At 37.5% G+C, this 16,386-nt stretch overlaps 1 protein-coding gene across 9 annotated transcripts in view; it reads right to left on the bottom strand.

The window, feature by feature from the left end:
* LOC120463369 (band 4.1-like protein 1) overlaps positions 1-16,386 on the bottom strand; it is a 75,944-nt gene that overhangs the window by 43,753 nt on the left and 15,805 nt on the right. For all 9 annotated transcript variants that reach the window (XM_089124459.1, XM_089124453.1, XM_039652412.2 and 6 more), the window contains exon 2: positions 27-94. In XM_089124459.1, the coding sequence (XP_088980585.1) occupies positions 27-77 (51 nt within the window). In that variant the 5' untranslated portion in view covers positions 78-94. The remainder of the gene's footprint in view (positions 1-26; positions 95-16,386) is intronic.

Raw genomic sequence — 16,386 nt, 5'->3', positions numbered from 1 at the left:
TAATAAGTTAAACATACTAAGCTTACCATATAACCTCCGTCTGCTGTATGCTTTGTGGTTGAACTTCTCTCTGACATAGCAATCACTTGCAGTCCTAAAATAATAATAATAAAAAAAAAAATAGGACAAACCCATTAAACAGATTAAACCTTCCACTCACTCTACTTACTAATTTCATATTAACTACTTTAACAGGCTAATGAGCATTCTTTAATGATCATATACATATCGTGAATTTGACCGTTTACAACATAATGGTGCTACTTTCATGTCTCTCATATCCAATATTCCCCAAAATAAACATGATTATTGAATAATTGTCATAATTTTCATCTTTAGTTGAACTATCCCTTTAATATGATTCGATAGTAGAAAAACAAACACATCTGTTGGTTTATCTAATGAGCCATGCTGTGAAATGTTCATGTGTGCTGCATACAGCGGATGTTTCATATAGTCACCAAATGGCCAGTACTATTCTCTTTAAGCTATACTGAATCAATACTGAATCAAGAGAGGACATCTGGTGACTTATAACACAAGGAATGTGTTCATTGACATATATTGATGGAAAAACAAACATCATGTGTCTCCATTGTGTGTCAAACCGTATGTCTTCAATATCAGCTAGTGATGATCTCATATCAATCAATGAACAAGCTGTGATACACAGTTTGACTAAACAGATACAGTATACTATATTGAAATGAAGCACTTACTTAAATAAGTAAAATATTAGCATTTCATTTATTAGCTATGCTATTTGTCGTTCTCTAGAATAAAAATCTTGGTTAAGAAATAAGAAAGATGGATGTAGAAGCTGAATCTAAAAAATCCTGACTAAATCTACAATCCTTTAGCAAATAAACTTCTCCATGTTTAATGGTGTTGAGGTGTTGCAGCTTGACAGTTTGATACCACTGTGAATATGCTAATCGCCTTCATTTCCATCTCATTCACTTGCACCACGCTGTGCTACTAAAAGCCCCAAACATCTCTCCCCCATGGAAAATCTCCAAATATCACTCAATAAAAGCATTGCAGTTACAACAAACAAACCTCCTTATATGGCCATTGCTAATTTTCATCGCTCTTTAAGTACTATATGCACTATCCAAATGTACCCGTGATTCAGTCAGAAGACAAACACTCAGCCCATTATATGGCTAATCTATACATTTAACTCTGGACGCTGACTTATCTCTTTTACCAATTAACCGGTTTTAACAGAAACTCTGCAGTTTGCCTTAATGGAGGACTTAATGCTTTAATTATTTTAGCTGAACTGTTACGGCCTTGAGGGTTTAAGCTGTCTTGATGCTTTTATTCATAGAACCGAGGGCAAGAAATGATGGGATGAAGTTTAGGATCGGGAAACATCACAAGTCAGGTTTAAAGGGGTGATGAATTGAGAAATCAAATTTTCCTTGAGCTTTTGACATCTAAGAGGTCATCATATTAGAAGAATATCCTGTAAGTTTCAGAACTGAAAACGCCCTTGTTAGTCCAATAAAAGCTTTTATCGACACCAGGCTCAGCAAATGACTCATTTTTCAAAGTGGGGAAATATGATGTCAAAGAGGATAAAACACCACCCCCACAGAAGAAGATCAACGCCTACTTCAACACGGCCAGTTTAGCCCCGCCCACTGATTCGCGCATTTCACACATAACTAAATAACATAGGCCTACCTCGTGATGACAAACCGGATCGAGCTACCGAGCAATACAGAATATGGTGCAGTGCCTGGTTGTGGAAGAAGACAGTCGCTGCAAAAGCTTCCTCTGGATTCCAATAGGACAGCATGGATAAACTATATTTTTAATGACGTTCCAGCTGATGAGGGTAAAACTACGGAAGCCTGAACCGCAACCTAAAAAAAAAAAAGTCAGTAAAAAAAAAAAAAAAAAAAATCTAGCATTTCGAGATTAAAGTCGAAATGTTTCGAGATTAAAGTCGAAATGTTTCGAGATCAAAGTCGGAATTTTTCGAGATTAAAGTCGAAATGTTTCGAGATTAAAATCGAAATGTTTCGAGATTAAAGTCGAAAAATTGTGCATTTATAACAGTGTGCGTCCACTGGCTCAGAGCGCACGCGTGTGTGTGTGAAGTCGAACTGCCATGGATAAACACAAAATAGTAGCTTTTTACTTTTATCTGGGCTTTCAACAAAACTCTACACACGTCACACGTGCTAGTGGCAGTGTTTCTGAGGTGTTTTCGTGCTGGATGGAGATATCCAGCTGTATAGCGCTTTCATATATGCCTACACTCAAAGTGCTTTACAATCATATCAGAGAATCTCTCCTCAACCATAAGTGGTTATTAAATCTTAGGAAATCACAGGATCCGGCCAAATGATTGGATACAGAATGATGCACTTAAAATGTATCCAGAGCGTATTTACGGTGAAGAGGGAGACCGAACAGTTACTGTTGTGTTCTCGACCCAGATAGTGTTGACTAGACGAGCATGAAAACACCTCAGAAACACTGCCACTAGCACATGTGACGTGTGTAGAATTTTGTTGAAAGCCCAGATAAAAGTAAAAAGCTACTATTTTGTGTTTATCCATGGCAGTTCGACTTCACACACACACACACACGCGCGCTCGCGCTCTGAGCCAGTGGACGCGCACTGTTTATGAATGCACAATCTCGACTTTAATCTCGAAACATTCCGACTTTAATTTTGAAACATTTCGACTTTAATCTCGAAATATTTCGACTTTAATCTCGAAATGCTAGATTTTTTTTTTTTTTACAGATTTTTTTTTTTACTGACTTTTTTTTTTTTTTTAGGTTGCGGTTCAGGGCTTCCGTATAAAACATTGTCCGTCTGTTCGCTTCATTTCACTGAGGAATGTTTTGTAAACAAGACTGGATTTGCAGACCAATTAAGAGTAAAGAACGGTGCTGTACCGCCTAAACATGTATGGGCGAATCATCCCGGTTGCCATTTTACAACATTGGACGTTTTCAAAACAATTTCCCCCAAGTGCGCCGACGGGTGAGTTGAAACTCATTATAATATGCAAAACTGTTATCCACTCACAGCAGTGGCCGTTTACTTCCGAGTCTTCAGTGCGAGACGCCCATAAAAACCGAGCGTTTTTCAGCTAGGCTCAAAACTAGGGTACAAAATAGCCTATTACTTATTCATTTTGATGTTTTTGAATGCAAATACCAAGTGAACGTCATAGGTTGACCTCAGATGACAATATAATAAAATAAAAAGCCAGTTCATGACCCCTTTAAACTGTCCACTGCTAGGTCAGGTCTAGAGATGCTATAGATTATGTAGGAGAGAATATAGACTGATAGAATAATATAACGTATCAATAAATGTGAATTTATAACATTTATAGTCAGTAAACACATTATCAGAGAAGAGATGTCGGTGCAAGAGGGAGCCGGGGAAGTTATTTTGATGAAGATTACGAGGGCATGGGAATTCAAAACAAACAAATGATGTGCACGGATAAATGGTTTACAATAAATACTGCAATGCTCCATTAAATAAGTCTATTTTGATTTCATGGTGACTCAAACATTTACAGACTTTCTCTTCTGGAATAAGGGACCAAAAATATTGATGACTCATCCTGCACAACACAGAATTTTGTCCAATCAAAAGCTCTCTAGATCAGAATGGTTCATTTTATATGCCCCGCGCACACAAAGGACAAAAACTGCTCTCAGCAAGCCATTTCAAATGGGCCCTTAACACTAATGTGCTGAAAAATCATGTGCTTAAAAAACTTCTAGTGTTAAAAAGCACATCCTAAAAATGAGATGAGCCTGAAATGGCAGCTACAGAAACGTATGAGGAACCAGAATAGTAACAGTTGCTTTTCTAGCTCCTTCTCTTTCAGTTAATGTGTCTTTGGATCAATATATTGATGAGGCTTTTAAGAAGGTCAGTTCATAGACTACAAATTAATTTATGTGCCTCCATCAATGTTACCACAAATCAATGTTTAGCTGAAAAAATCGTTTAATGTCAGACTAAATTATAATATAAAAAATAAATATAAATTAAAATATATAAAAAAATATAATTTAAATAAAAAAATTATAATAAATTATATATATATATATATATATATAAAATGGATATAATAAAATATATTTAAATAAAAAATATAAATTGAATTTAAAATATAACACTAAAGAAATATAACAATTTTGAAAAGTATTTAAAACATAATGTGTGTATGTAAGTACAGTATGTAATATGTATACTGCAACATGGCTTAACACAAACTCTAGAGAATTGAACCTTAGACGAACACTGAAGGCTCATAAGCTAATGGCTTAACAAAACAAGCCTGTCTCTCCTGAGGTCTCAGTCAACTCTGATTGAGCTCAGAAACTGCATACACGACACGTCAATGTGACCATGGCAAAACAGCCTGAAGAAAATAACTAGGAATAAATGAAATATCCTAAAACACTCACACTCAATGCAACTGAATGAAAAGGGAGACACACATAATTAAATAGCACAATTCACCCACAGCTAATGTAATGAAATGTGAGCCTTTTTATTATAGCTATATAGTCTAAATGCTACAATTGATTTTATTTTCAGTGCAGGAAACCTGAGATATACAATATAAAAAAGGTTCGGTGGGTTTCTATATTGAACCATAGGGTTTCAAAGAACCCTTTATACCAAAAAGGTTCGTAAATGTCTAAAACGACTGCATTATACTTTCATATTTAATGGGTTGTTTAATTTTTCTCATGATAAAGTATCCATAAAATGTAAGCAAAATAAAAAAAAAACAGAATAAAACCTAAATTATTTAAAGACAAATCCATAAAATTATCCCATATTGGGAGTCACTGAAGCACCTTACAAAACCCTTTAGGGAGTAGTAGGAGTAGCACTTTTAAATACTTTTGCTGATAATTTACTCACCCCCATGTCATTCAAGATGTCCACGACTTTCTTTCTTCAGTCGAAAAGAAATTAAGGTTTTTGATAAAAACATTCCAGGATTTTCTCCATATAATGGACTTCATTGGGAACCAAACGGTTCAAGGTCCAAATGAGAGTTTCAGTGCAGCTTCAAAGGGTCAGAATAAGGGTCTTATCTAGGACCCTTCGAGTCATGACTCGAAAAAAAGATTTGTTCATTTTGATTAATGAGTTAGGAGAGTCATGAACGCTCATCACAGAACAGAGCAAGGCGAGCATTTGTGCTTATAAAACTTAAACCTTCTTATTTACTTTTTTAAATGACTGATAGTTTCACTAGATAAGACCCTTATTCATCGTCTGGTGTCGTTTAAAGCCCTTTGAAGGTGCACTGAAACTCTCATTTGGACCTTGAACCGTTTGGTTCCCATTGAAGTAATATATTTCTTTTCGACTGAAGAAAGAAAGACATGGACATCTTGGATGACATGGGGGGTGAGTAAATTTTAAGAAATTTTTTAACTACTCCTTTAAGGTTCCATATATAATCTTTTATTCTAAGAGTGTAGAATAAATAATCAATTCAACCTGTTGATACTAATAAGTTTGAAGCATTTTCAAACCTTGGAAAGATCAGCAGACAGTCATGTTACTGAAATATTATTTTTAATACAAGAGTTAATAAACATAATCTGCAATTTCTAATAATAACAGTCTCAGTTCTGTTTAACACTTTTAATCATGTTTCAATGCCATTCAACGGGTGTTAACCCAAAATTGTACAAATAATGAAAATCCATAACTATTTATTAATTGCACAGCTACTTTTTGGCAGATATAAATACTACTTTTACCAAAAGATGGCAGGTAGATTTGTTACAATCACCTGGGGATCCATCTCATAAAATGACTCGGATTATGCATTCATTAATAAGACAAAGATAATGTATTCTTCATCAAACATATGGGGAGCTTCTGAAGAAACACTAAGACAGGCGGAGGGGAGACAGGGGTGCAGTTCAGAGAGACAAAGAGAGAACACTTCTTCAGAAATGCCAACCATATTACTGCTACCTAATAAGTGAGACTTTAATTCCTCTGTATAATTACATCTTCCGTGTAAACAGATGAAGGATAATGTGGCATTAGGATCCATAGTGTTGAAAAGCCAAGATTAACATTCTCATCCAGATGCTTATATTGGGATTTAATGCTGTTGAGTTTTCGAATCACACACAAGACAATTTGCACAACAAGAATCTGGGGAGATTAAAAAGACCAATATCCAAGCACTTCAGAAGATGACAGTGTGTGGATGTATATGAGGGCTAAAACTCCCCGAGTGAAATATTCAGGAAACTCTTGGAGAGAGCACAAAATGAATTGCAAAACATCTGGCACCCCGTCCCTTGATGCTAACAGTCAGAAAGCTACAGAAGCACCTCGGCTCAAATGCTACACGAACGCCGACGCATCTCAACTTGAATAGGTCTCTTTTGAGTTCATACACCTGGGACTGTTCCAGGAAAAACCTTGTGAAGCACAGCTTTAAATACTCATAGTTCAAAGAATGTAATATGATTGTGACATGCTGCCTTTTTGATGACATAGGGTTAGCATATTATACTGATTGGACCACCATTATTCTGTGATGAATAAATGGGATATTTTTTAGTGTGATTGCTAAGGAATAGTCCATGTGTGATCGCTAAGGAAAAGGTACGACACTGAGATCAAAAGTGAAAAAAAAACGGCGACCATTTGCCAAGGAGGATGTGTTCCTTTCCCTAAAAATAACCAACCCCAAACATCAAAATAAATAATTGATAATGGTTAATGCAGCATTATGTTACTTTTGAAATTTTGCTCACAGGGTCCCTCTACAGTTGGGAAACAGTATTGTCTTGGTTACACTAGAGAATACGACAAGCGATACACCCGAACTCTGCAGAAGAAAGGAGTTCTCACATCTTGGGCAGACTCCAGTGTTGCGTGTGAAATGTCTTCGTTGGCATATATTTCAGCATGAATATATGGTGCGTTCTATTATTCATCTGTCTCGGAGATCCGAATCGGACGACAGACGTTGCCTAGCAACACGCCCCCTTTCCTCGGATTTCTCCTCTCGGACGTCGGACAACCGCGAGGACACCGAGCAAGTATTCCGTTTCGGAATTCAAGATGGCTGCGCCCTGTGACTTGTAAGAATGAATTGTTTTCATTGTTTTTGAACCGCTTTGGTATTTTAAATGACGGTTATAATCACTTGTATTACTGCGTCTCCTGTAGGTATGGGAATCGGTTGTTGTGAGTGCAATTACTGACGTTGCTAGCGTTGCTAACAGAAGATTAACATGAAAAACATTAATAAAGTGAACATTTTCAAGTTCAAATGGCTGCGTTTTAATAAGGTGTAGTCATAATATTTTTTTTTTTTATGTACAGTAAGTGCCTGGTACTCGGCCAGTGCTACCATTATAACAGCTTTCCGGGTGGCGTCCATTTTTTTCTCAGACTCGGACGCGCAAAACAAATAGAACGCTTGAAGTGTGGACGTGACGTCAAATCCGAGCCCAGATAGCAAACTGACATTGAATCAACGTAGAAACATGACATCGAAACAACGTTGATCTGACATTGTTTTGCTCATCGAATTAACGTTGAACCAACGTCAGACGCGTCATTCTTTCAAAACTAACGGAAAATCAACTTGAAATCAACGCGTTGTTTCAACGTTATGAAAGCAAACCAATTTTCGATTTTCATTTAGCTTTGAAGAATGCCGCGTCTGACGTTGGTTCAACGTTAATTCGATGAGCAAAATCACCGTTGTTTCAATGTCATGAGAGACGTCGTTTCCACGTTGAGTCAATGTCAGTTTGCTGTCTGGGAGGTCCGAGTCGGTTCGTTGGCTATAGTTTCATGTGCTTTATTTTTCTCAAACGTCAAAAGATCGTAGCTCACGGTTACAAGCCAGCATCTTTATAGTAACATTAACCTATTGGCTACTGTTTTACATAATGGATAACGTTATGCTAATTCAATTCAATGTTTGTGTGGTAGATAATAGTCACAGCGTCAATGTTATAATATCAAGCTACCATAGATGAATCTGCCAATTTGAAAAATCGATTTGCGTTATAGCCTGAGGCAAGACTCTTTCACCAGAAAAGTAAATAACAAACATGACTATCAGCCTGCACACATTTTATTTAGACGATTATTTTGTCCGTCTAATCATGTATAATTTGTTTGCAAGAATGTAGCCCTACCAAACTCAGTAATCATACTTTCACGTCTCGAACTGGCGCGAGCTGCTTGAGTGTGTTAAAGCTACACTGTGTGATTTTTACCCCCCATCTAGTGGTGAAAAGGTATATGACCATCCAAGGAATATTAGTTTCTCTCAATTCCGATTTCGTTTTAACTCCTACGGTGGCCAATGTAGTCCAAGATTAACATGGCTTCCAGTTCGACCTCGTCCATGAGTGTTAATTCAAACGTAAACGCGAAAGCGAAAGGCGAAGCTTGAATTAACGGGTATGTCCCTCTATGGCTAATGTTCTTTCAAGATGGAGGGGCAACATGGCGACCGGCATTAGAACCCCTTACCCGTATGTATTTTCAATGGCATATTATACACTCACGAGATTACTTTATTACTTGAACAAAGTAAATATACATTAATGAGCACATATATTTTTGAAAGAACTAAGTGTTTTTAGCTAAGAATAAACTAAGTTACACAGTTACACAGCATACTAAAAGCTAAAAAAATACATTTTGATTTCAAGGGGCCTTTAAAGGGATAATTGCCAAAATAATGAAAGTCAATGAGGTCCAATTTTGTCCTAGAACCCACTGACTGATTGTATGGACAAAAACAGTTGCAACCTTCTTCAAAAGTACAGAAAGTTATACACCTTTGGGTCAACATGAGGGTGAGTAAACGATGAGAAAAAGTTGAGAGCACTAAAGCTAGTTTTGAGTAGGCAGACGTTGGACTGTCATCTGTTTCAGGCACAGCTTATTTTGGGCCAAGAACTGCCCACTTAGACAAGAATAGACTGTCTGACTGAGAGGAGAAGCAAAAAAGTTTTTGTTTTTATTGTGCCGCTTAGGAGCTCTTCTAAAATAGCAGATTGCCAGTTTGGAAGAACTCATTAATAGACCAGTGTGGAAGAACTCATTAAAATAATTGCACAGCACTGTGCATGGACGTGACCAGCTGTACACAGACTAAATTAGCAGAAATGTGTTGAATGTGTTACCAGAATGTGAAGAAATAAATCAAAATATGCAATTACACCTATAGTTTACTTGCATCAAACAAAACTGTGAACATCTTTGAATGATTTGATGCCAATAACGTGGCACACTTCAGAAAATCCAGTCACTAGTTCGTCCCTTAAAACAAAGATTGCAACGTAAGTACAATGCATACAGAACCAGGACTGCCAACCAACCATAAAGACCCATAAAAACAGGCCCAAGTCATCATAGGTCCTTCACTGGACAAAAATCCTTCACTGGTAATCTTGTAAACATGGAGCAAATACAATGACGAAATGCGATGGCTTTTCATAGAAGAATAATGAGTGAAGGATTACAAGGCGAGATAAAATGTATTGCATTGTCAGAGATGGGGCCTCTCGTTTAATGAAATGACATGCATGAGATTCGTTTCTCTAATGTCATCTGTTTCACCCCCTGATCGTTATACATGAATGACTGCTCTGGTCAATACACACCTAATCAGCAGGCTGGGGGAGATAATAAGGAATCCGACATGGGGCGGTTCTGCCTCTGTCCTTTTTTTTATTTTTTTTTATTTATTTTTTTTTGTCTGGTTGCTTCACCTCAAGGAGTTTTTTAATTTGCTTCCAGATGTCACTGTTAAAGTTTGCAAGTAAAATTTCCACCATTATGGATCAAAAGATCAATTGCATTTTAGATTTGTGTTAACTTAAAAAATAAGGTTTTCGACAAGCATTGCAAGATTGTACTTTAAATTATTTACCCAATACTACATGGACCATCAGTGAATCACTTTGAAAGTAATGGAATTGAAGATGTGTTTACATTTAAAATATAGTAACATAACTGGTCTCATCTTTCGGATCATGTGATCAGGGATAAGGGTATATTGCTCGGGATAACTTTTCTCATCCAATAACTTCACAAAATAGGAAGCTGAGACATGTTATAAATTATTTAGAATGCTGAGAAAAAAAAACATAATTCTGATATAAAAAAAGAAAAAAGAAAAGCTCATGCCTTCCAACAACCGTATGATTTTCTTTCTTTTACAAAAGATGAAATAGTCTTGCTGCAATCCATGGCAATCAAACACATGACCATTGCAAGTCCCATGCTCGATCGTTTGAGCTATGGAAAATCTCATTTGGACTTCCATATTTTCGAATGGGCCACTGCACCAATCAGTATAAACCTACTGTGATGTGTCTTCACTTGCCAATATTTTAATCTACACATGAATCCAAATCAGATTTGAGAGCTGTAGTGGAGAATAAGACCGCCTTAAAAATTACCTAGGAGAGCACAAGTCATAGACAACTTTTATGATGCTTGGCACATTAACTTTTCGGTTTCATTAGGCAGGCACAATATATCGGCCACCATATTGGTATCTCCAGCGATATATGTTCATTTTTGTTGTTATTGTTAACAGCCCAATAAAAAAATATTTGCCGATATATTAAAGCCAATAAATAATGGATTATTTCCTTCACCTGAGACACTTCAGATTAGAGGTCGACCGATATGGGTTTTTTTTTCGCCGATACCGATCTTTTGAAATCCGGGTCGGCCGATGTCCGATTAATGCTGCTGATTTATTTTGGCCGATATTTGCTTGGTTTTTAACCTCTATTTGAAAGATAAAATGTAAAAGAAATGATAATTTCTTAACATAGACAAACTTTCTCAACAAAAACATTTTATCCTCTCAAAAAAATGTCCTGAAACATGTATTTTTGGTTTGTTTTGTTTGTTGACGGACAAAGACAAACGGACATAACCTAATTATCACAAAAAAGGAGAAAAAAACATTTAAATGGTTTAGTTTTTTATATATAAGATTTATTATATTTTATTTAATTTAACTTCTAACATTAAAAGTATTTCACTAGTAAATTGGGAAAATTATATTTTACAAAAACTTTAAATGCACCACAATGCACCATCCTTCTGTTGTTCTTCAGACAACGGCATCCGGTTGTTGGACCTTTTAGTCTATACAGTGAAATACAGTCACATTTTACACTGTTTGGCCAGCATTTTAACCATGTTTAATCCAGCTACTGTTTAATCCAGTCAATAAACGATAGTTCATGAACGCGTTCATATTTAGGCTCTAGCGGCAGCGTGCGTCAAACACGTGTTCCACAACAACACTAGGCTTTCCACAGATGCGCCTGCCTAATAATCGGCTTGATATACTGTACTTGGATATTGGCCGATGCCGATTATGTTAAAAAAATGCCAAAAATCGGCCGGTTAATTGGCCGACCGATTAATCGGTCTACCTCTACTTCAGACGAGCACTGTTCGCTATGATGTTTTAGAATTGCTTGAAATATGACTGGAATCACTTCAAAAAGGGAAAATACAGTTAACGTGCAGCTAACAGTTAAAGTGGCAGCGCAAGTTGTCTGTCACAGGCTAAATAAAATTAGTGCTTGGAACATGGCTTTTAATGATGACACTTTTGTTTTTGTAATCAGGCTCAAAATAGCCCCACACTAACGCAGTAACAAAATGAGGGTCCATGCATGCAAAACGAAGCATTGAGAACTTTGTAAGTGTACAGACCGTTTAATAAGAAGATATTTTATGAAGACAGTTCACTTCGCGTATACAGACAGGAGCCATCTTAGAAAATAGTCTTGATAAGTCAAACCACGAACGTCGTGCTGAGTGATCTGAACTGAATGAAGTTCAGCGAACGTCTGAACTGTATGAACAAAGTTCGGGGATCGACTTATCGAGACTATTTTCTAAGATGGCTCCTGTCTGTATACGCGAAGTATCTTCTTATGAAACTGTCTGTACACTTACAAACCCTCATTATGTTACTGCGTTAGTGTGGGGCTATTTTGAGCCTTGTTAGTGGTATAAACTAGCGATTTCTTTTTACTTAGTCAATGCCCCCTTTGCTAGCATTATACGCTAAACAGTTTTTAGAGATAAAACCCTTTACATTCGATTATCATGAAAACAAATCTCAGAGAACGATTGACTAGGTGTCGATGTTTTAATAGACCAAAGGTTCATTGTTCGCCGGAGTTCTCCTTTAATGTGTGATTTGTATAGTAGGATTTGTGCCTCTGCAATGAAGAATTTGAGAAGGTGTAACTGTTGTGTTGTGTTTGTGGACGATAAAAAAATTCTACAAGTTTGCAACTCTTAAAACATTTGTCTCTGTGACTTATTTTTTCTATAAATTTACTGATACACATGTGTGGCTATTCTCTACAACTACAAATTTCACTGTCACAGGCGTTTGGTAGTTTTGCACCAAAATGATCTCCATACAATTCTTAAATATTTAATTCCCTTAATCTCTTAATGAACAGCGGTGAGTAGATGAACACTTTGACCTTTGTGTAGTAGTGGTGGAGTAGCAGGGGAAAGGTCAGCTCTTTCATCTGCAGTGTTCCCTCCAACTAAAGTGCTCACCATGATCAAAACATTTGCCTTTGACATAGATGTGATGGATAATTAAAATGCCCAAACCGAGATCAAGCAGCTCTATCATGTAACACTGAGAACCAAAGCTGATCATTAACTATAATGTTGTTTGTACATGTAACCGTGCCTTTTGTTTATTGTTAAGTCAGAGGTCAGGTTTGAATAATCCAAAAGTATCACTGATTCTGTAGAAGATGACTTGGACTCCTATAATATCAGTTCATTATAATGTGTTTATGAATGTGTGTTTGCTCAGATGTAGTAAAGACTAACAAATGCTGCAAAATATCTCTGCAGTGCTCATGAGATTATCGAGCAAAGACATTATGGAACAAGACTGCCGTCTCTGACTCGCTAAATTTCCCAGTTCTGCCATAATGCACACTGGGTGAGCTGGCACTGCCCCGGGCCATATGGACATATGGCGAAGTGAACCTGTCACAAGCCAAACACTTTTTTTTTCAGTAGCGTGATGCTATCAGAGCAGTAACCTTCATATACTGGAGCATAAAAGCCTGATTTTTAGACTGTTTTAAAATTTTGTCTAAAAGTTTGATAAACTGTTACATTTTTTTAATGACTTTTCTAACAATAATTGAATATGTCAGGCTTTGCAGGGTTATAATGGAAATGTGAACTGAACTACACATATTAATAGCTGGAAGCAAAATCAAATTAGCTAAATTGTTTAATAAACACGCCTTAGAAATAGACCTTTATAAAGGATGGGATTCTATTAAAATCTGTCGAGTGAAGCAAAAAGATGGACAGCATAATAAAATCAGATGCTTAAATTAATCTCAAGGACAAGTATCTACACTCACCTAAAGGATTACTAGGAACACCACACTAATACTGTGTTTGACCCCCTCTGGCCTTCAGAACTGCCTTGATTCTACATGGCATTGATTCAACAAGGTGCTGAAAGCGTTCTTTAGAAATGTTGGCCCATATTGATAGGATAGCATCTTGCAGTTGATGGAGATTTGTGGGATGCACATCCAGGGCAAGAAGCTCTCGTTCCACCACATCCCAAAGATGCTCTATTGGGTTGAGATCTGGTGACTGTGGGGGCCATTTTAGTACAGTGAACTCATTGTCATGTTCAAGAAACCAATTTGAAATGATTCCAGCTTTGTGACATGGTGCATTATCCTGCTGGAAGTAGCCACCAGAGGATGGGGACATGGTGGCCATAAAGGGAAAGACATGGTCAGAAACAATGCTCAGGTAGGGCATTTAAACGGTCCCCAATTGGCACTAAAGTGTGCCAAGAAAACATCCCCCACACCATTACACCACCACCACCAGCCTGCACAGTGGTAACAAGGCATGATGGATCCATGTTCTCATTCTGTTTACACCAAATTCTGACTCTACCATCTGAACGTCTCAACAGAAATCGAGACTCATCAGACCAGGCAACATTTTTACAGTCTTCAACTGTCCAATTTTGGTGAGCTCTTGCAACTTGTAGCCTCTTTTTCATATTTGTAGAGAAGATGAGTGGTACCTGGTGGGGTTTTCTGCTGTTGTAGCCCATCCGCCTCAAGGTTGTGTGTGTTGTGGCTTCACAAATGCTTTGCTGCATACCTCGGTTGTAACGAGTGGTTATTTCAGTCAAAGTTGCTCTTCTATCAGCTTGAATCAGTCGGCCCATTCTCCTCTGACCTCTAGCATCAACAAGGCATTTTCGCCCACAGGACTGCCACACACTGGATGTTTTTCCTTTTTCACACCATTCTTTGTAAACCCTAGAAAGGGTTGTGAGTGAAAATCCCAGTAACTGAGCAGATTGTGAAATACTCAGACCGGCCCGTCTGGCACCAACAACCATGCCACGCTCAATTGCTTAAATCGCCTTTCTTTCCCATTCTGACATTCAGTTTGGAGTTCAGAAGATGCATAGAAGCAACTGCCATGTGATTGGTTGATTAGATAATTGCAATAATGAGAAATTGAACAGGTGTTCCTAATAATCCTTTAGGTGAGTGTATATATAAATATACTGTATAAGTATATATAAGTACATAATCTAAAACATGGTTCATTAAGATCTCAAGGGAACATGGTAACTTTGACAGCCCTAAAAAAAACATTTAGTAAAAGGAAAACAATTACCCCCCAATTTAGTAACGTTACTTGGCCTCTCTGAGTGCAGTGTGAGAGGGGGAGTGGCCTCTCAGTGTTAAATGTGAGAAGGGGAGTGACCACTCAGTGTGCAGTGTGAGAGGGCAGTGTGAGAAGGGGAGTGGCCAGCGGGTACAGCAGCAAAAGCCAATGTGTTCTTCTTTTACCGATATATTTTGCATTTCTAATCCAAACAACGTCAAACTTGGCACTGCACTCACTCACGCCCGTAGAAAGGCACCTGTCAACTTTGAAATCCATCGGACTAACGGTTCGGGAGATATGCGAATAACAGGCTCACAGACAGACAGACGTTCTTGTAATTTATAGATATAGAGAGTATGTGAGAGATCGAGTAAGTGGGTATACCTGAATTTACAGTACATATAGCATTTTTCTTCAGGTCAGTCGTGTCGTAAAAAAATCCATTTGAATTTCCGCTGCGATATCTTGTCCTTTCAACAAGGGGTTTTCTGTGCCCTGACCAGACGCGCATTTGTCAATAGTGTCTTCCTTCTCTGTGTTCAAAAGAAGTTTCAGTCATTTCAATATAAAAGTCTTCTCTACTGACAGACTCACTCATAAAGATAGTCGAAATAACTTAACTTCTGTTGCTGTTTAAGAATCAGGGACTATTTTTCCAGCGGAAAGAAGACTTTTAATGATTTTACTTCATGAAATTAACATTGATACATATTGTTTGGATTTAATATTTGTATTGTGTGGTAACTTATTTATAAAAGCAATAAGGTCCTCGAGTCTAGAGCTGTATCGTGAATAAATCACGACTGGAGGGGTTGCAGGCACTCTGCTTCATGTCATGCCTAACAACGCCCTTCAGCCGTGACTTATTCACGATACAGCACAGCCTCTCGTACCATATTGCTTATGTAAAATGTAATTGTATTGATGTTAAAATTAAGCTCTGCTGCTACATCTCTTCAATAGACTAACATGTTTTCATAAGGTGGAAATTGGTGCAGGTCATTTTTTGCACTCTTTCCAGTGTCCATTCATTCCTGCCCCAGTCAAAAGCATTTTTAAAATGTCAAAACGTTCACCAAATGTTTGCAAATGCCAAGCTAAATGGGGAATTATCTTTTTCCTCCAATTATGGGTTTCTGTAAGGCCAAATCGACAACAGATTTAATGGGATGAAGAAGGCTTGATTCAAACCGTTGTCTTATATGTCATGATCTACAATACCACATTCTACCATGGCTCATTGTGCTTGCAATTTATCCCATTACTTGCCATTACATAACCAGCCTATCTATCTATGCTGACTATGAAAAGAATTATTATTTTTAAGACACTTTAACACTTACTAAAACCAAATGCTAAAACGGTTTTAGCAGCCGTTTTGGAAAGCAGCTCGGGATGCCGACCTGCTTAGATAAATGCCCTCAAAGCCACCAAAATGATGGGAAATAATTTCCTGCAAAATGACGGGCGTACTACACAATTTGTCATCTTGGATCTTCCCCTTCATTCTCTCCCTGCAGCCTTGCTGTCGGAAAATAGATCTGCACTTGGCGACCAGTTCTCCGTAGCTCCGAGCACAATCACTCATCTGTAGTGCAATCTGCTATAGGAATCCATCATTTATGGCATAA

This window comes from Pimephales promelas, chromosome 20 (genome assembly GCF_988280905.1).
Source record: "Pimephales promelas chromosome 20, fPimPro1.hap1.1, whole genome shotgun sequence".
In the NCBI taxonomy this organism is placed as follows: domain Eukaryota; kingdom Metazoa; phylum Chordata; class Actinopteri; order Cypriniformes; family Leuciscidae; genus Pimephales; species Pimephales promelas.
This window is presented reverse-complemented; position numbering and strand designations above follow the sequence as displayed.